Here is a 20,601-nt window from a genome sequence, read left to right on the forward strand (position 1 = left end):
CATGATTTAAATGGCTACTTCGAACATGGATCACCATGTGACACTCGAGTACCCAGTTACTAGTCAATTTGCATGCTATCCTACTACGAACTAAAACAAAACGAGCAGTCAACCGATCACATTTCATCACACTTGATATGCGACGTTCCGATACAGCTACACTTAAACAGCTATAAACAAAATGTATAACTTGAGCAAAACTTGGATTCCTACCGCTCATGTACATGCTGTCTTTTTTCAAAGTGGTGTCTTTTTGTCTTTTTTCAAAGTGGCACCCGTGACTCCTTTTTATAACCCTGAGGTCATCTCAGGTCACCAATGGTATCTGACAGTTTTTCGCGAATAACTTTTGATAGAGGCATGCTAGAGCGATGAAAACACCTTAGTTTAGTGTTTGGCTCGACGATACGGATGTACTGATATGGAACTTAGCCCTTATCGGTCAGGGCATGACCTTGACCTGAGGCCAAATTTTCAAGTTGACCTTTCAAGGTCAATTGATAGGTAGTTCATTCCACACGTCTTGACGAGAGGAACACGATGCTGGTAAAGGGAAGTTCGTGCAAATTTTGAGACAAAGTTATTGCCGAAAACTGGTTTCCGAAAATATCGGCTATTTTGGCAGTTTTTGCCCACTGCAGGTAAAACCGCTGACGGCAAAACCGTTGACGGCACCCGGCATGATTTCTCTGAGCGCATTTATACAACTAGTTTGTCTACATAGGATAGGGCCTTCTGTTTACAGAGGACCTCCTCCTTACAGAGCCCCTGTCCCTTCCTACAGTGGGCGGCGACACGGTTGGGAGTCTATTCTGTACAGTTTCCTGAGTTCTCAGTTCTCACTATAGTGAGATAGAGAGTAGCAGGGACCAGAAGCCAGAAGGTAATTTGCTTACAGTGGGCCTCCACTCTATGTACTTAATATACGACGCTGTCTGACTACCGGGGGCCTCCTGCCCACAGAGGGCCTCTTATCTACAGAGGGCCTTCTCTCTAGTCTCTACAGGGACCTCCTCTCTACAGAGGGCATCCTATCTATATAGGGCCTCCTCTCTTCAAAGAGTCTCATCTCTACACAGAACCTCCTCTATACAGAGGACCTCATCTCTGCAAAGGGCCTCCTCTCTTCAGAGGGCCTTCAGTCTACATGGAGGGCCTCCTACCTACAGAGGACCTCCTTTCTACTGAGGGAGTCTTCCTCTACAGAGGGCCTCCTCTCTTCAGACGACCTCCTCTCTACAGAGGGCCTCCTCCGTTCAAAGGGCCTTCTGATTTCAGACGGTTTCCTCTTTACAGAGGGCCTGCTCTCTACAGAGGGCATCCTTTTTACAGATGGCCTCTTTTTTACAGAGGGCCTCCTTTTTGCAGAGGGCCTCCTGTCTACAGGGGGTTTCCATTCTAAGGGGGCCTCCTCTCTACAGAGGGCCTCCTACCCACAGAGGGCCTCCTCTCTACTGAGGAGTCAGAGGGGCCCTAGCGGTCAGACACAGACATTAGTGGTTATTCACAGGAGATGAGAAGGACCCTAGCTGTCACTTGTCAGGCTGGTCAGGGGGCCCTGATTGTTCTGACGTCATTTTTTTAGATTCCCGCGTGAATTTCGTTCGCCTCCGACGTGATTTTGGCCAACGTGGGCCTTCGGTCCACGTTTGATTCAGGCCGAAAGGATTCAGGCCCATTCGGCCCACGTTGGCCTGAATCCTTTCGGGGGGCCTCCTGAAAACCCCAAGGGAGGGGCGGGCGCCCCCTCCGCCCCCCCCCCCCTTGGCTACGTCCCTGCCTGATGTTGACCTGACCTTCGCTCTATTCAGCTGAAAATAGCCTTGGATGGCACCGACGACACTAGTTTCGAAAGCTATGACCGAAACTGACCGTGTCGCATGTCCCATACATTGTTTTTTCCTCGCCGGCACAGGGCAACCGGGTTGATGCACAGGGTTGATGCAACCCCCCCTAAAGTTTTTTCGCGAATAACTCGCGTAAAAAGCGACCGATCGCAACGAAACTTTCAGTACCATCGCATTGATCAATTTTACACCTGCCTTAAAAATTTCATGACCTTGACCCAAATGACCTTTGACCTGTGACCTCTTTTCCGAGACCATGTTTGGCCGGAATCGCGATTCGGCGTATGTCGGCTCGCATTAGCCGTGCGTTTGCCAGCTTTTCGTGGTTTCAAACGTTCAAACATGTGATCTGATGTTCCTCCCATGCATTAGGGTGGCTATCAAGGTCACCTGAAGGTCAGGTCAGGTCATTGACCTTTGGTGACCTCGGTTCACTTTTTCGAGTTTTACATGTTTCTAGGCTAGCTTTTTTAGCTGATTTCGAATTTAGCAACCATTTGAACATTTACGAAGTAGTTTTGGTGCTTTCGTAACCCGTTACGAAGCTGTCAGAGGCGGTTGACACGTATTACGAATACCCGTCACGACCCCTACCGGTTGACCTGACCTGACCTGACCCGACCTTCTCTAAATGCTTAAAGACATCATCTCTGATCAAAACTAACACGATATTCGTGATCAGCACACCGGAAAACCTCATAGCAGCCACACTTTACGACTTTCTAACAGGTCCCGATTTTCCCGATTTTCGGGTCATTGACCTGACCTGGAAGATCACCCGATGACCTAGGACCTTGAAATTGGACATCATCGGCTTCGTCTCGTGACGGGCAACACGCTCGTTTTTTCCGCGAAGCTCTAGCTCGATCAGGGGCCAAACGCGAGGGGGGTCGTACCCCCCCTTGTGCCGTCGAAGGACGCAAAATGGCCTGTGCCGGCGAGGGTTAAATTTCCGTAACCTAGCCTGACCTATAGCTTTAACCTGAAATGTAGGTAGGGGAGAGCGGGGCAAAGCGGCCACCCGGGGCACAGCGGCTACCCATCGTTTTAGCCCTTCATAACTCGAGGGTACTGAAAGTTTCGTCGCGTTCGGCCGCTTTTTACGCGAGTTATTCGCGAAAAACCTTGGGGGGGTTCATCCGACCCCCCCCCTCTACACATGCGAGGGTGGCTGTACTCTGTAGATCACGTTCGTAAGTTCCTGGACGGTCAATGATAGTGTAGCTTAACCTTAACGCTCTGGTCCCCAAAATCGTCACTGGCTTATCAGCCAATGAGCGTCGAGTATTGACGTACGCTGATTGGTGGGATGACTGCATTTGTTGTTTAGAATGCTCACGGTGCTGACAGCGCTAGCGAAGGTGTCTCCACTTTTCGTAATGTTAAAAGCCCGGAGCGCACCTGCCGCCCCGCCAAACATTCTTTCCTGCTCGTTCAGTATGAGGCTTGTGTTGATCAACGTCGATTGTCGATTGTCGATCAATGCAAATGATGCGTGTAGCAGTTCATTTTCTAACCTTTGACTTGCGTGTGTACTGAAGACATTGTAAGGTCTTAGAGATTGCAGTAAATTATATGATCATCGTATGTATTGTGAAAAACAGGTCAGATTCACTGTTTTATAACATCGCGCTTCCGTCACATGTAAGCATCTCATTTACCAATGGGCTATTTGTGAAAATGCGGCGACCTCGATGCTAAAGTTCAACACATATCTCAATCACTGTTGAAAACGCCACCCACTTTCAATGGTGTTACACTTGAGCCACTTGTTTTGAACCCCCTCGGCAGCACTTAGTAAGGAGGACGGTATCCTCCGTACCCTCCCGAGTGTCCGCCGCCGCAGTATCCGCCGCCGCGTTTCTGCGTGACCACGCGCTCCTGGTTCTGCACCTGGTCCACAATCCGCGTGTTGTACACCTCACGCTGCACGGGCACCGTCACGATCTGGGTGTTGTAGGTGTCGGCGCCTCGCACCGTGCTGGCCACCTGCACCACCTCTGTGCGGTACACCACGCGCGGCTGCGACGGCACGCGCACCGTGTTGTACACTTGTTTCACCTCGGTGCGCACCACCCGCTGCGTGTCGGTGACGTAGTCGGTGACGAAGCGCGTGTTGACCACGTTCTGGACGATGGTGCTGCGTACGGGCACCAGTTGAGTGGTGGCCTCTGTGCGTGTCACGGTTTGGGCGACGTTCTTGGTGTTGGTGACGTACTGCGGCACCACGCGCGTCCGGTAGACGATCGAGGTGACGGGCACCACGTTGACACTGGTCACGGTGACGAAGGTGTCCGGCTGGCGGACCGGCTGAGACACCACCTCCGTCTGTGAACAGGAGGCAACAACGATCAGGGATAGGAAAAACATCTTTTGAGAAAGGTATGCAATGAAAGATGTTGTGTGACTATCAAGCGTGAAATCGTAAGGCATAAGATTTCGGTAATCGGTACCTGTTGAAGTCTAGCCCATTCAAGTATTTATGATTTCTTTCTGGATTACTGAATGCTCCGTAATTACCACTTCAGCGGCCCTTCACAGCATTGTCTGAATAAACTTACCCTGTATTGGATACTGGTCTTGACGATGGTCTCCGCTGGAACCTGGAAGAAGCTGGTGACCTCGCGGGTGTTGTAGACCGTGCGCAGCTGGGTCTGGGCAGGTCCGGGCACCGGCACCACCAGGGTGCTGACCTGCAGCCGCGGCACCTGCACCACCGTCGGCACCTGCACCTGCGTGTTGACGACGCTGACGCTGGTGCGCACATCCTGGCGCGTCACGTACTGGGTCTGCGTTTTGAACTCGGTGTTCACCTGAGTGCGGACCACGGTTCTTATGACGGTGCTGAACTGATCCGGTAGGCGCACTGTGGAGACGACCTGCTGGGTGTTGACCTTGGTCACCAACTGGGTCCTGAAGTCAGTGCGGCTGTCGATGTCTGTGCGCACAACGAGGCTGGTGACGAACGAGGGCACGATCGTGGTCCGTGTCAGCAGACGAGTGCTCCGCTGGGGCACCCGGACGGTACTTACGATCTGCAAGACTGAGGTGGATTCCCGTGGCACCGTCACCACACGATCCTGGGGACAGTCGGCTCCCACACTGGCACCCGTGTTCCCGCCGCCGACGAACGTCGCTCCGCCACCACCGATAGCGCTTCCGGTGCTGATGACATTGCCGGTACCGCTGTCACAACCAACTCCAGTTGCAGGGTTGCAGCCTACGGTGAGGATGTCGCCTCCGCCACAGCCAACTCCAGTTGCGGGGTTGCAACCTCCAGTCTGAACACTGCTTCCACCACAGCCAACGCCGGTTGCGGGGTTGCAGCCTCCAGTCTGAATACTGCTTCCACCACAGCCAACGCCGGTTGCGGGGTTGCAGCCTCCGGTGAGAACATTGGTTCCGCCACAGCCAACGCCGGTTGCAGGGTTGCATCCTCCAGTCTGAATACTGCTTCCACCACAGCCAACGCCGGTTGCGGGGTTGCATCCTCCAGTCTGAATACTGCTTCCACCACAGCCAACGCCGGTTGCAGGGTTGCATCCTCCAGTCTGAATACTGCTTCCACCACAGCCAACGCCGGTTGCGGGGTTGCATCCTCCAGTCTGAATACTGCTTCCACCACAGCCAACGCCGGTTGCGGGGTTGCATCCTCCAGTCTGAATACTGCTTCCACCACAGCCAACGCCGGTTGCGGGGTCGCAGCCTCCAGTCAGAACATCGCTCCCACCGCAGCCGATTCCGGTGGCAGGATCGCAGCCGCCGGTGGTGTATCCACTACTGCTGTCACTGCCAGTTCCACAGCCGACGCCAGTAGCGGAGTTGCAGCCACTGTCGCTGTTGACGCTGCTGCTGCTGCCAGTGCCGCTGAACAGGGAGAGAAGCTCAGCAGCGCTTGAGTCAGAAGTTGTTCCAGTGGCGAGACCACCGTCGTTCTCTCCATCATAGTACGCCACTGGTGATGCAGCGCAGAGGGCCAAGAGCCCGGCCAACAGAATGAGCCGACACATCCTGAAACAGACGGGTTATTCAGACAAGGAATACGCCATAACACCGCTCAGAAACTGATCAGCGACATTCGCACGAGTTCTCCTCAAAACCGTTCACATATTACAAGTTAAAATAAAAGATTGACTTACCAAAGGCTTGGATATAAATGCTGTCACGAAGAAGAAGGACATTTCAAGCTCGTAGAAGATAAGATGTGGATGTAGGTATGATGTATTCTCACATTGAGCAGCCATGGACACATTTGGTACACACTAAACGAGACTGTGTGTCGGTCATTTTGTCCACATGGTAACTTATCTCGCATGCTTAACTCCCCCCTTTCTAAAATAATTGCGCTGGCTTATTCTTATGCCTCACACTCTAGAAAGAGATTTTGGCACATGACAAACGGGATATTAAAAAACTTTGTTGGCGCATATTCTGCTTTTAGCCCTTCAGGTGTTAACGCAATAAAATGACACGTTAATAGCGATAGGGCGCCCTGTATGACCCATAGCCACCTCTACCGCCGAAACCACCAACAGCCCCCGCGCCACCTACAAAGCCCCCACCAAGGGGCGCAGAGTAGCTCCCGCTGGGCGCCGCAAATCCGCCGCGACCGCCACTCCTGCATGGCAGGTCGATGAACTTGGTGCGCACGACGATGTTGGGGATCACCCTGGTTGAAAGCACCTCCCGGTTGACGACCTGCTCCACGGTCTGAGTGCGCACCACCGGAATCACGTTGCCGGGCTGGGTCACGACGTTCACGTCGGTCCTGTACACGACGCTCACGACCTCCCTGGCCGGCTCTGTGACGGTCACGAAGTTGGTGTTGACGCGGATATCTGTGTTGGTCACCTGGATCTGCTGTGTCTTCACAATGCGCGAATCAACGTACTGGGTGTTGACCACTTGCACGGGCACCACCTGCTGCGAAGTGTAGGTCTTGTAGAGAGTGCGCTCGAAGAGCTCGGTAGAGGTAACGTCGATGGTCTTCACCTGAGGCACCACGACCTCCGACTCAACGGGAATCACCCGCTGCGACTGCTGAATCACTGTCGAGGTGCGCACGGCACCGGGAACTTGCACCGGCACCGTCCTGAAGCGTACCTCCTCCTGCACCAACGTTGACACCACTGGCGCAGACGGCTGCGAGACCACGCGCGTTTTCAGCACCTCCTCGGTCCTCGTGACGACCACGTTGGGTCCTGGCACGGGACGCCGCTCGGTAAAGACGCTGACCTGCGGCACGATCTGCGTGCTGGTGACGAAGATGGTGCGTGTCTGGGTGCGGAACTGGACCGAGGTGCGCAGCTGGGTGGTCTCCAGAGTGGTGGTAAGCTGCCGAATGACGGTGCTGCGAACCACCTGCTCGCTAGTGCGCACCACCTGGCGCACGGCGCCCGGAACCTGCACCGTGCGCGTCACGTAGCGCACCACGTTGCTGGTCCGCACCACCTCCTGGGGCACCACCACGGTGCTGCGGAAGACCGAGGTGCGCACGATCACCGAGGGCACCACTTGCGAGGAGATCACCGTACTCGTGACGAACTGCACCACTGGCTGGGAGACCACGCGGGTCTGGGTGTCAACCACCAGCCGGTCGGAATACGACGTGATGGTCTTGGCAGGCGGGCAGATGCGGTTGTTGTTTCCGTCACCGTCGGGATCGGGTGGAAGGTAGTTGCCATCGAGCTGCGGCACCTGCGCGCGCGCAGCGGTCACCAGCAAACAGAGACAGAGGGCGGCCAGCATCCTGCCGGAGAGAGGGCCACACCAGTGAGAGGTGATTGGACTGGGAGACGCGGGCGGCGGCGGGGGCGATCTAAGTCCAATCACTTCTGCACCGGCGTGAACCCTCCCCCGGCTGGCGGGCTGGCCCTCCGGCTGATTGCCGCTGGCCGACCCTGGGCAGCAAGGACTGGACTTACGATCGCCCCCGGCCGGGGCCGCCCGCGCGACACACTGTCGCTCAATACCCAGACAGATGCGGCGGGTGTTTCTTCACATGAATCTCGGAATGTAAATGTTAATATCAATATCGTTTTTCATAGCCTATCGCCATTATTGACATCTGTCGGACATGAGCAGCACCTTCCGAGATCACCGTCATCATTCAATTCAACACGTTACTCTGTTTTTATCTGTCTGCGCTTATTAACATCATGCGCTTATCAATTTCTACACTAAGCGGACGAAGTCAGGGATTGTTTTTATAGTACCACGGTGACAAAGATAAACGTCTTCCTGTCTCTTTGTGCTTACTGATTATGTCCACAGCTTTGCATTATTAGATAATTCAATAGTTTTCAGGTAGCTATATTATGTCGATAGGTAGGTAACAGAACAGGGGACTCTCTCGTTCCCCCATCTCACGCATATAATATGCGCTGCTTGGCACGTGCTCTACCTGACATGATCACATGCCATGTTTTAAGTACCGAAGTCCTTTCACTTTGTCGCAACCTCGTCGTGTTTTTAATAGGCATTAATACCCTATGTTCTAAGTGACACAAAACACAAAAGCTGAAGAAGTGAATTAAGGCCAAGACCCATGCATCTCTCGTCATGCATTCAGTATGTAACAACTACCAACGTCATATGTTTCAATGTGTCACAGAAATCGTAAGAGATTTACTTAAGCTAGCAGAAGAACATCTTTTGCAATGAACATCGTCTTTTACTGCATAGATGATAGCTATGAAACCTCTTGCAAGGGAGTTACCACATTTTAAAGACTGCCTGACTCATGAGCCGATGTCTCATAACGCGTTTTTGTTTCGTACGCAGCCGTCCGTAGCTGTTCTCAGAGAGCCACAATCCGTGTCGCCCTGCAGTGACTGGCGGCCAGACCGGTCCGGGCAAGGTCAGCACGGCCGGTCACGTCAGGAGCGTAAAGCGTCACTGATGTCACTGATGTCACTGATGTCACAGACACGGTGCCGTTGGGAAACTCGTGCCGCTTCTGGACACCCGCGCGTGAACTAGCGGGTCGAATCTGATGCTATCTGAATTTTAAGCCGGTGTGAGCTGTGGCCGGTATGATGAAGTGTCTATTAGATATATCATATAGCATATATCGTACTTAAAACACTTATATTGTGTAGCATATTATTCTTCATTGTTTTAACTTACTTTGAAACCCCTCAGATCTCACCAACAAAATAGCTTCTTCTCGTTACCAGACCGAAAATGTGCCAGAAGATGACATTATTTTTTACATATTGCACGAGAATGATCCTTATTTCTTTCTTCTTTTTTTTTTGCTTTTCAGTATATATCGATCACTTATTACTTTTCATGTACAAAGCATGTCTCACATAAAAAGAATACTTTTTTTAGTAATAAAACAGTCTTCTTCCCTGAATCAAACTATGTCAAACAACAGGACCTGTAGGCGAGCACCATAAATCATCGTTGAAATGTTTATGAAATAAATATGCGAATCATGACAGCGGTCTTTCCCAGTTAAGAGTTGAATTTGTTCTTCTTACAATTTAAATCAGTTAGATATGCAAAATTGGATAGAAATTATTTTTTTTCATCTGATTTACAGGCACATTGTTTGAAAATATTAATTTATCCCTCGCATGTGTGCGGCGTTTGCCAGCTTCTAATGTTTGGGGGGGGGGGTCAGTTGGACCCCCCCCCTTTGCCGTTTGGCCCCTGATTGAGCTAGAGCTTCGCGGAAAAAATGATCTTGTTTCCCGTGACGAGAGGAAGCCGATGATACCCAATTTTAAGGTCCTAGGTCATTGGTTGACCTTCCAGATCAGGTCAATGACCCAAAAGTCGGGAAAATCGGGATCTGTTAGAAAGTCGTGAAGTGTGGCTGCTAAGGTTTTTTTGTGCTGATCACGAATATCGTGTCAGTTTTGATCACAGATGATGTCTTTAAGCATTTAGACCAGGTCGGGTCAGGTCAGGTCAGGTCAACCAGTAGGGGTCGTGACGGGTATTCGTAGTACGCGTCAACCGCCTCTTGCAGCTTTGTAACATGTTACGAAGGCACCAAAACTACTTCGTAAATGTTCAAATAGTTTTAAATTCGAATTCAGCTCCAAAAACTAGCCTAGAAACATGTAAAGCTCGAAAAAGTGAACCGAGGTCACCAAAGGTCAATGACCTGACCTGACCTTCAGGTGACCTTGACGTCCACCCAAATGCATGGGAGAAACATCAAATCACATGTTTGAACGTTTGAAACAACGAGAAGCTTGCAAACGCGCGGCTAATGTGAGCCGACCTACGCCGAATCGCGATTCCGGCGAAACATGGGTTCGAGAAATAGGTCACAGGTCAAAGGTCACTTGGGTCAGGGTCATGAAATTTTCAGAGTAGGTGTAACCTTGATCAACTCGAGGGTACTGAAAGTTTTGTCGCGATGGACCGCTTTTTACTCGAGTTATTCGCGTAAAACCATAGGGGTCCATCCGGCCCCCCCTGCACATGCGAGGGTTAACCTGTTTTATGGCAAACAAACATTCAACCCGGGCGCAATCACTTACGGGTGTGAGCAATTACGCATTCACAACGCCCTTTGAAATAATAAACTGCAAAAGAGGTTAAGTACAGAATAGTAGAAGCCAGCTGCTCTCTTTTCACTTTATCTTAATCACGCATTGATTTACGTGCAATCGGAGTATTCAAACTCAAAGGTTTTGAGAAGCGGGAAGCGTAAGTACACACTTAGGAATTTACTTTGATATGTGAGTGCCACGTGCCACTGCCTTTGACCAAAGAACTTTTTATCCCCTCCCCCCAAAAAGAAGAACTGAAGTTATCAACTCATAGAAGTGGAATCTGCATGTGCGCCTTTCGCACATGCAGAATCATGCCCTATGCAATGAGTGACGGCAGCTGACTATATCTGATCGCCCCCGCCCCCCCCCCCCCCAGACGCTCCAACCGACCGCTTTATCTGCAACTGCGACTACGATGTGGGCGAAAAAGTACTTTTTTCAGAGAAACCTCGTGGACGCTTTGCCCTTCCTCTTGTACAATCAATGTTGGCTTTTATTTGACCAGATGCACAAACAGAAGTATGACGTATGCCAATTTGCTTTCGAAATGGCCATCGGATGCCAACTTTTGTGCGTGACTTTATACAAATACCAAACCAATGCCGATTTTGTAATAAGTATTTCAATTTAAACCAATCGTTAAGCATTTTCTGGAGCTTAACCAGTATCTAATTTTGTAAATTTGGTAAACATTTTTTTACAGGAAGTGCCAAGTTTTGTTCTGTATTTCCCCCCGCTGTTTTGGTTTGTGTGTTTTGGTGCGGCTTTTCCAACCATATCAATTTGATATCAATTTGAATCAATTTGAATCTGATAACAATTTGACTTCACTAGTATTTTGAATATGGCAACTGATAGATATAACTTCTTCCTTTTTACCTGCTCTCTCCAGTCATACATCTCTGTCTCTCTCTCTTTCTCTCTTTTCTCTTTCTCTATTTTTCTTTTTTTCTCTCTCTCCCCCTCTCTCTCTCTCTCTCTCATTTTCATTCCAAAAGTAATTTATCTGATCGCAATGACGTCTTTCAGGATAATTCTAGAATCTAAACTGTCAGCCACAACTGGAGATGCTTCTAAATTGTTTGAACCGCCAGAGGACATGCACTGCACCCGCGACCCCGGCATACCGCTCAAGGTTCTTACCTTAGGTGCTGCGTTCGGAGAGGTGTTGTGATGCTCACCTCTCGACGGTGAGAAGTGCCACTGACCACCACCGGTCCTGGCTTTATAGCGGACCACGGAGATGGTGTCCATAAGTCGCCCGGTGACGAAAGGGTCATCCGCACCAACCAACCCGCGGCCAGCGGTATTAGTGACAACAGGCGGCGACAGTGCACCGGTTGGGACCAGAAACGGTGAGTGGCAGCGCACTGTGATATCACCGTGTCATCGGTTACGAAAATCTGCAGATTTTTAAAAATCGTACATTCGTCGTGTGATGATCTGAATTGTTCTTATCATTCAGAAGTGGTATGCATTTAATGATGGTTTTCGCCTTAATTTCGCCAAACACGTGCCCTCAGTAATAGTAATTCTACGAGTACAACTGAACAAGATTGATCGACTTAATTTTGTATTGAAGTACCTATGATGTAAAAAATATCCTCATGTGCCAGATTAGCACATTGCATCACCATCGGTCATTGGAAGTAGGTAAAAACATCTCTTAACCCGCGCACCGACGGGGGTCTGCGCCAACTTCGCACCGACGGGGGGGGGGCGGATGACCGCCCCCCCTGAGATCTCGAGAACGAAGCAAGATAGCGACAAGCGGTAAACGGCATCGGATACGCACGGTCAAGATCTACAATTTTTACACAGGTCATTTTCAGGTCAGGTCAAAGATGACGTCACAGGGGTCGAAAAAGTCAAAATGGCGGCGCTAGATATGGAGAGAGTTTTTCTCGAATAACTTTCGAATTAGTCAAGATAGGAACAAACTAAGGGCATCATCGTGATCCTCTCGTCAATCCGCATCGAATGATATATATTTTGACCTCGAAAGGTCAAGGTCAAAGGTTGACCTCAGGTCACGTGACCTCGAGGTCATCATGCATATCATTCGATGCGTCTTGACGAGCTGAACACAATGAGACCATCCACGCGGCTGTATCTTGTTCCTGTACGGAGTTATTGGCCAAAAACCTTTGGTGACTTTTGATGACGTCACATGACCTCACAGCTGGCCAACAGCAAAACAGACCTCCAGGTAGTGAGGGTTGATCGTATATGAAGTCATGTATGGTATATGGGGCCATTCCGACCCGTTTTAGTGGTAAAAATAGGGAGTTGATTTTTCCCCCATTGACTAATAATGGGGAGGTCGTGAAATTGACCTGACCTTAGGTCACCGATATCAAAATTCCGAGATATACAAATTGTAGCTACTAATGACCTTATAACATCTTGCGGCTTTCAAAGGCCTCCGACATCTACTGTAGCTCTGGCACGGTGACAAAGTTGCAAAAAAGTGACTTGAGGTTGGGTCATTCAAAGTGACCTGGTGACCTGACCTTAAAAGGTAGGAGGTTCAACCTTGCACACCATGTGTAAAATTAATGAGGGAATAGTCGTACCAACTTTCGCGGCGCTACGCGCTGTGGTTTTCCCGCTATTCGCGAAAAACCTCACTCAGGGGGGCGGATATCCGCCCCCCCCGTCGGTGCGCGTGTTAACCTTCGCCCCATGGGGGGGGGGGGGGCATAGGTATGCTACCACCCTGTCGCGCTTTTTGCGTGTGAATAAAAAACTGCGGCGCGTAGCGCCGCGCCGCTTGGAGTATTTTTCTGTACATTAATTTTGGACAAGGTGTGAAATTGTTGACCCCAGGTCAGGTCAGGTCAGGTCATCAGGTCAAGTTAACTGACCAAGCCTAAAAAAGTTTGCAATCATGTCCAGCCTGCACTGTTTGTAAGAGAGTTTTTAAACTTGGTGGATTGCATGATGTTATGGGCACCTATAATTTGTTTATCTCGGATTTTTATATCCTTGAACTAAGGTCAGGACAGTGGCGTGACCTCTCCAATATAAGTCCATGGAGAAAAATGAAAATGCCTCTAGATCCGTGTGTACGCATAGGAACAGTCCAAATATTTCAGAATCGCAATGAATTGGACCACCCGTGACGACCAAGGTGTCTTTTTTGCTGATAGCCTCTAGGAAGGTCATCCGAGGTCATTTGAGACTACAAACAGATTTTTGCCAATTACTCTCGATTGGAAAGAGATAGAACGCTGGGGATTGTGTTGTGTTTGTGTTTGTCTTGTCGATACGCATCGAATGATATGCAATACCTATGACCTATTTGGGTTACCGCGTGACCTTGAATTTGACCTAGACCTTTCCAGGTAAAAAATATATCTTTCGAAGCGACTGAAGGAGAGAAACACGACAGTGCCATTGCCAATTCTTCATCTTTGCTGGTTTAAAATTATTCGTGAAAAAAGTTTCATACGAAAACAGCTATTTCACAATATTTGACCTATGGCGGCTTGACCGTTGACCTGAGGTCAATTTTGATGATGAACTTATCAAAAGAAGAGTTCAAAAGCTTTTACATACGTTTTTCTAGCTACCATAATTCCTGAGATAACTGTATGTTTTCTGAAAAATATAATGACATTTGGCAAAGTTTGACCTTTGATGACCTCCGGTGACCCCCAAATTGCTCTAAAATGAAAAATGACCGAAATACTTACGTACGCATTGAGAGCTATCGACTGCTTTTTACCGCGTCTTTCTAGCCCTCTTAGTTTTTGAGTTAGAGGTGGGTGGTAACATATGCCCCCCCCCCCACCTAGGGCGAAGTTGGCTGAGACCGCCACTGGGGCGCGTGTTAATTGATATATGACGGAATGAAAACAAACAGGCACTGAAAAGGTGAAGTATAGGCTATAATGTAGAATATGATAGCTTGAATTTAAGCTAGAAGCCTTGAATAGACGGGTTGACAGGGCTGGAGCCCACGCTAAGCAGAGCTTGTTGCTTAGGACCCGACACCTACCGTCGGATCGCAAGTTTCCGGGAAAAAAGGAAATTTTGATGCTAAAGTTTAACGTGCCCATCAAAGCCGGACGGGACCTGTACCACTCAACTGGCTGCGGCTCCTCCCTCCAACCACAGACCATCCCCGCCAAGAGTCTTATGGAGCGCCGGGGCGACTCGAGCCCGGGCTCTCACCACAGGAAGTCCATCACTAAGCAACTGAGCTATGGGACAGTCCTTTTTACTATGTATATCAACGACAATGCATTTTCAGAACATTGGATTCTCACCAATTGGATCCTATATGTAAAATGAAAATGAAAGGCGTTGTGAGTTGCTATACTGATAACACTGATGATATACATCAGTGAGTTGATATAGGTACAGAGTGTTATGGGCATGGTTGGTGATATCAATTAGCAACCAAGTAGTGACAACCGTATTATGTATTTGCAGAACATCAGGAGATTAAACATGTATGACACATTTTCAGATGACATTTGGCACTTACAATCCGGCTATGGTATCTTACATAATCGTTTCCCGTCTCCATCGGTATCTTACATAATCGTTTCCCGTCTCCATCGCGAGGTAAAAGCCCAGTCGCTTAGGAAACCTGCACACTGAAGAAGATCATGGCAAATGCTACCTTGAAGCACTACTTTACCAATGAATGACATAGAAATGACGCTATGCTTCGCTTGTAATTTGGGCTGTATGCCAGCTTATGACTTGTGCCAAGGCTGCTTTGATATTTCACCACCACGATACAGCAACAGCTGATGATCCTAGATGACTAGTGATATCTGGGTCCATTGTCATGTACCTAACATAAGATAACTCACTGCCAGTAAGTTCAATGGGCGTTACACCTACTCAAATCCGTATCGATTGTCACAATCGGAACAGAGAGGTCATTGATTTAGTTACAAAATGGATGGCGAAATGTAAGTCATCAACTTAGCTGCTCACTGATTGAGCTGAGCAATCCACAGTACTTGTGCTGAGCAATCCACGGTAATTTACTCTCTAATCCTGGGATGAGGTAGCACCTTTGTCTTGCATTTGCGTGCCGGCTCACATGTCCATAGAAGATACACTTGTCATATTGTTTAAACATTTCAGTCGCATTATCACTTCACAGTTTTTCGATTTGCACCCACGTTACTGTCTGTGCATGTCACCCTGGGTGTTAACTGTTAAGCCACTTTGCGAGGAGATCCACCCTCCAGTGCCAATGATCTACACCTGCAGCATATGTCTGACGGTCATATCGATCCACCTGACGTATTTGGACACTCTTGTGTAGACGCCGGGCCTGTTGGGGCTGGCGCAGCCCTCTCCACCGGACACCACGCCGATCACCCTGTACCTCCCGTCAGCCCCGCGGGCTACCAGGGGTCCTCCCGAGTCGCCCGTACACGCGTCTCGAGGCTCGCTGCCAGCACTCTCCGCACACACCTTACTCGTCCTCCGAAACCCGTCTCTGAACCGCTCCAGCTTTCTGAACGCCTTCTCACAGTCTTTGGCGGGGATTACTCGGAGTGTGGCCTGCTGTAGCACTGGCGGCGTCTCTCCATGATACTCCAGCTGCCCCCATCCGGTCACCGTGGCCTCCACACCGACAAACACGGCTCCCGGAGGAGGCAGACAGGCGGGCCGCACCCGCCGCCGGAGGACCACTGGCTCGCGCAGCAGCAGCAGCGCGATGTCGTTGTGCGGCCCCCGGTACAGCGGGTGAACCTCCACCGTCGCCACCGGCACCGTCTCATGGCGGCCGTCGTCGTCGCGCGTGAGATCGTGCTCGCCAAGGCGAACGAGCAGCTTCTCTGCAGAGTGGCTGACCACGCAGTGCGCCGCGGTCAGGACGACAGATGGCGCGATCAGGGTGCCCCCGCAGAACCAGCGGGGGTCGTCCGGGGGTCCGGTGCCGAGCAGGACCACCCACGGCCAGTCGCCGGCCACTGCATCCCTACCCCCGACTATCCGAGAAGAGAGCCTCGGTGTCGGCCGGCCGCAGTCGATGGACGAGAACGGATCCTGGCGAGAGGCTCTCTTCAGGATGCTCTTCAGCCTTGAGGCGAGGCTACGACCTCTGTGGCCAAGTCGGTAGTAGGAGTGTATCGAGTAACAGCTGTGGACGTAGAATCCACCCACTGCAACCAACACCGTCGCTCCGAGTAGCGCGCCCGCCACAGTCCGCATTGTCCGTGCGCCGCACACCACCTCTTGACAACAACTGAGTCCCGTTCACACTGCTGTGTGTAATGCGTGTCTGAAAACCGAGAGACAATGCCTGATGTCCATCTGAAACCCGCATGCTACTGGTAGCCCGCTCTCTGGACAAGGTCACTCTCGGTATGTGTTGCCCTCATACTGTTCCGCACTGCCGCATAACTGACAGCGTTTTCTTTTGCACCACATGAGATGTAGAGCGAAACGACATTGCGAGTACCTACCTACAGTTTATCTTGCAATGGTATCGGTAAGATAGCAATCACACTGCACTCACTACATGCATGAAAATATAGGTATGTATTGCTATGCCAGCCTCTCCTGTGGCATTTAACGACAAGAATGCAGAATGCAGAGCCGGAAAATGCAAGTTTACTGCCTAGCAAACATCACAGTTATTGACGTGCATTGTCATGTGTCTGTATATTATTGGTTGTGCTCATCTCTCATGTATGTTCAGTTGTTCATAGCTTTGATAAAATCAGGCAAGGCCGTGGCAATGAATACGATTCACTTTAGACCCAGGTTACAAACATTACTTTAAAAACTGTTTCTTAAAATTTAGACCTGGTGTAGACCAAGCCAAGCTGATGTTGAAGTCTCCATCATTTTTTCGTGTATACGGATAAAAGCGATTAGCGATGCTTATTGTTACCGCAGCGCTGTAGCGACCGCGACGACATGCAACGGTCGTCTAACGCACTGCAATATGCTTTCACGTATATACCCGACCAGCAGGAGCGTCGCTGTCGTATAAAACACCCGTTTGCCGAGCGGCCGCTGCTGTCACGGCCGGCTGCAGCGACGACCACCGCTGATTTTAGCTGCGCTAGTGGCGTGGAGGTCGCAGACGACGTGCTCCCTGGTCACGACAGTCGCAGAGAGCGAAAGGCTCCGTGCTCCTGCAGTGACCTCCCGCAGACCGCCACCGCGCAGGACCGGTTCAGATGTGCGGTCCTGGTCGGGAGGAGTTTACGTATGGAGTTCCCATGGAGACGATGAATGGAGAGGGAAAGTGCTGTGTTATATGGTATACAGTAAACTAAGAACTGTGATAACGAGTGGAGAAGTGATCAACTAGCTCAGGAAAAAGCTCTCTCAATTCACATCCTCCTAAGTCAATCCTCGAAAAAGCAAACATTTAATTCCTGAAAACGGTCCTTGACAATTTAACCCTCGCATGTGTGCGGCGTTTGCCAGCTTCTAATGTGTAGGGGGGGGGGGGGTCGGTTGGACCCCCCTTGCCGTTTGGCCCCTGATCGAGCTAGAGCTTCGCGGAAAAAACGAGCGTGTTGCCCGTGACGAGAGGAAGCCGATGATACCCAATTTTAAGGTCCTAGTTCATTGGTTGACCTTCCAGGTCAGGTCAATGACCCAAGGTCGGGAAAATCGGGACCTGTTAGAAAGTCGTAAAGTGTGGCTGCTAAGGGGTTTTTCGGGGTGCTGATCACGAATATCGTGTTAGTTTTGATCACAGATGATGTCTTTAAGCATTTAGACCAGGTCGGGTCAGGTCAGGTCAGCCAGTAGGCGTCGTGACGGGTATTCGTATTACGTGTCAACCGCCTCTGACAGCTTCGTAACATGTTACGAAGTCACCAAAACTACTTCGTAAATGTTCAAATGGTTGCTAAATTCGAATTCAGCTCCAAAAACTAGCCTAGAAACATGTAAAACTCGAAAAAGTGAACCGAGGTCACCAAAGGTCAATGACCTGACCTGACCTTCAGGTGACCTTGACACCCACCCTAATGCATGGGAGCAACATCAAATCACATGTTTGAACGTTTGAAACCACGAAAAGCTTGCAAACGCGCGGCTAATGCGAGCCGACATACGCGGAATCGCGATTCCGGCCAAACATGGTCTCGGAAAAGAGGTCACAGGTCAAAGGTCATTGGGGTCAGGGTCATGAAGTTTTCAGGGCAGGTGTAAAATTGATCAATGTGAGGGTACTGAAAGTTTCGTCGCGATCGGCCGCTTTTTACGCGAGTTATTCGCGAAAAACCATGGGGGGGGGGTCCATCCGACCCCCCCTACACATGCGAGGGTTAACCCGCGCCCCACTGGGGGGCTATTTATAGCCCCCCCCCCTCCCGTTTTTCTGCAATAACTTCCAAACCGCTTGACGTATCGACGCCAAACTTTCAGTACCTTAGGCTGCATCAATTTGACACCTTGTGTCAAAATTTGAACTTCGTAACTACTATAGGTCGGCCGAAAATGACGTCAGAGTGACGTCATGTTCGGCCGATTTCGACGCAAAACATTGAACCACGGCAATCGCTCCCAAGAGCTCAGTTTTTAAGCTAGATCCAATTTCTTTGCATGAGAGGACTCAGAATAGATTGCGCTATCAAACTGCTATCTCGGATTTTCGCAATTTTGAAAATTTGGAAAATTTAATATAATAAAATCCAAAACTTATATTTTTACAATTGTTTCAAAAAGTTTTTGACTTTTCGAAAAAACCGGAATATATGTGATAGGACGCATTATTATGACTAACTCTAGCAAGTTTTAGCTAAATATCTTCAAAAATGGCCAAGTTTTACGCATTATTGCAAAAAATTCACAATTATTAATTTTTCAAATCAATTTTCCAGCACGTATTTGACACCGTACGCCAATATAAATAGCACCATCGTGTTCCTGAGCTCAAACTGCATCCAATAGACACCTTTTTTGTTGAAAATTTCAACTTCAAAATTTGACCTTTTTTGACCTGAAAGTGACCTGACCTAAGCTAAATTCGACTCAAAATGACCTCGAATGACACAGACGACATCAAATTCGAAATCTCTGACCTAAATGGACCAGAAAACATGTGTCACGTGACCGACGCATGATATAATATTTTCGTGACATGTGATGACCTGACCTTGACCTGAAAATCAAAGTACAAGTTTGGTACCCTCAGGGTAACTAGAGCATCTGTTCCCGAGTGTGTGATCCAAAAATGAGCCTGATCTGACTTGTAAGACGGCGGCCAGAGCCCAAAACGTTAACAAGCCAAAATGCTAATAAATTTTACTTTGACCTGACCTGTGACGTCATCGGTGGCCTCGAGGTCAATGAAATTAGGTTTCTCTCGACAGTTTTTCCGGGGCTATCAGACGCCGTTTGAATTTTGACGATCGGCCCAGTAGTTTCGGAGTTAGGAGGGGGGGGGGGCTATGAATACCCCCCCCCCCCCAGTAGGGCGTGTTATACGCAGACCCCAGTGGGGCGCGGGTTAATAGACCGATTGGTATCTCACGCCTGCTCACTGCTACACTATGTCAATATGAGCGATACAAAAACTATAGCTCATTTGCAAGGATCGTATTATGCTTTCTTTACTTACACAAAACCTGCATTTGGTGTAAAACATGAAGGCTTTGGTTTGGATGAATGGGTTCAAAGTACCAGACCGGCACAGCTCAGCCTTACCAGCTCCGGAGCTCTGATCACATCAGCACCGGCTGTGATCAAATCCACACCGGCTTTGAGCACGTCTGCGACTGCCTGTTTAACTCTCTAATCCACCGAACGTGGGGGAGTAAATCCGATGGCTGTTACGCAACAGCTGTGCAACACAGTCCAACATTGTCTCCACAGGTGTGCCAGCGAGTACAACACACCATACACGCCCATCCCAGAGTCTAATCGTTCGGTTTGCATTCTGTCTTTAAAGTTTAGTCGTAAGGGTGAGATGCAAGAACTGCTTTAGTAAACAGTGCCGAACCTTGTCCGGTCCAATACCACCTACACCTACATTGTAGGACGTAGGTGGTGTCCATTTATGTTCCACAACGTACGCAGTTGGCCGCATTCGGTCGTCGTGGGTAAGTATTCGGTAACAATCCATATGCCTTCGAACATGGAACATGTTCCAGAAAAAATTAACAGGCCTAATTAAAGACAAAACCGCAACAGGTGATGTTGAAACTTGAAATTTTGCTACCTAACTCAACTCAGCCATTTCTTACACCATTTACGTCAATTGCAAATCCCTAAAAATGGACCTTTTGGTACGA

General features: G+C 49.5%; 2 protein-coding genes across 2 annotated transcripts; both read right to left on the bottom strand.

Annotated features, from left to right (window-relative positions):
* Positions 1 to 3,452: 3,452 nt before the first annotated feature.
* Positions 3,453 to 11,562, bottom strand: LOC122365715. The gene is made up of 3 exons (XM_043337159.1): positions 11,507 to 11,562; positions 4,409 to 5,858; positions 3,453 to 4,175 (listed from the first exon to the last, which is right to left on the bottom strand). The coding sequence occupies exons 2-3, from the start codon at positions 5,855 to 5,857 to the stop codon at positions 3,642 to 3,644; spliced, it is 1,983 nt and encodes a 660-aa protein (XP_043193094.1). The 5' UTR covers position 5,858; positions 11,507 to 11,562; the 3' UTR covers positions 3,453 to 3,641.
* Positions 11,563 to 15,589: 4,027 nt separating this feature from the next.
* LOC122364995 (venom protease-like) lies at positions 15,590 to 16,552 on the bottom strand. Its single transcript, XM_043335858.1, has one exon. It carries the CDS (start codon positions 16,550 to 16,552, stop codon positions 15,590 to 15,592), a length of 963 nt encoding a protein of 320 aa, XP_043191793.1.
* Between the last annotated feature and the right edge of the window lie 4,049 nt (positions 16,553 to 20,601).

Source organism: Amphibalanus amphitrite, unplaced genomic scaffold (assembly GCF_019059575.1).
Source record: "Amphibalanus amphitrite isolate SeventyFive unplaced genomic scaffold, NRLGWU_Aamphi_draft 000028F_arrow, whole genome shotgun sequence".
NCBI lineage: Eukaryota > Metazoa > Arthropoda > Thecostraca > Balanomorpha > Balanidae > Amphibalanus > Amphibalanus amphitrite.

Bases quoted from the DNA above. Each gene is read 5' to 3' on its own strand.
- LOC122365715 (XM_043337159.1), bottom strand. From the start codon at position 5,857: ATGTGTCGGCTCATTCTGTTGGCCGGGCTCTTGGCCCTCTGCGCTGCA. The intron at 4,176-4,408 runs GTAAGTTTATTC...TCCTGTTCACAG, and splicing joins AGACCAGTATCCAATACAGG to ACGGAGGTGGTGTCTCAGCC.
- LOC122364995 (XM_043335858.1), bottom strand. From the start codon at position 16,552: ATGCGGACTGTGGCGGGCGCGCTACTCGGAGCGACGGTGTTGGTTGCA.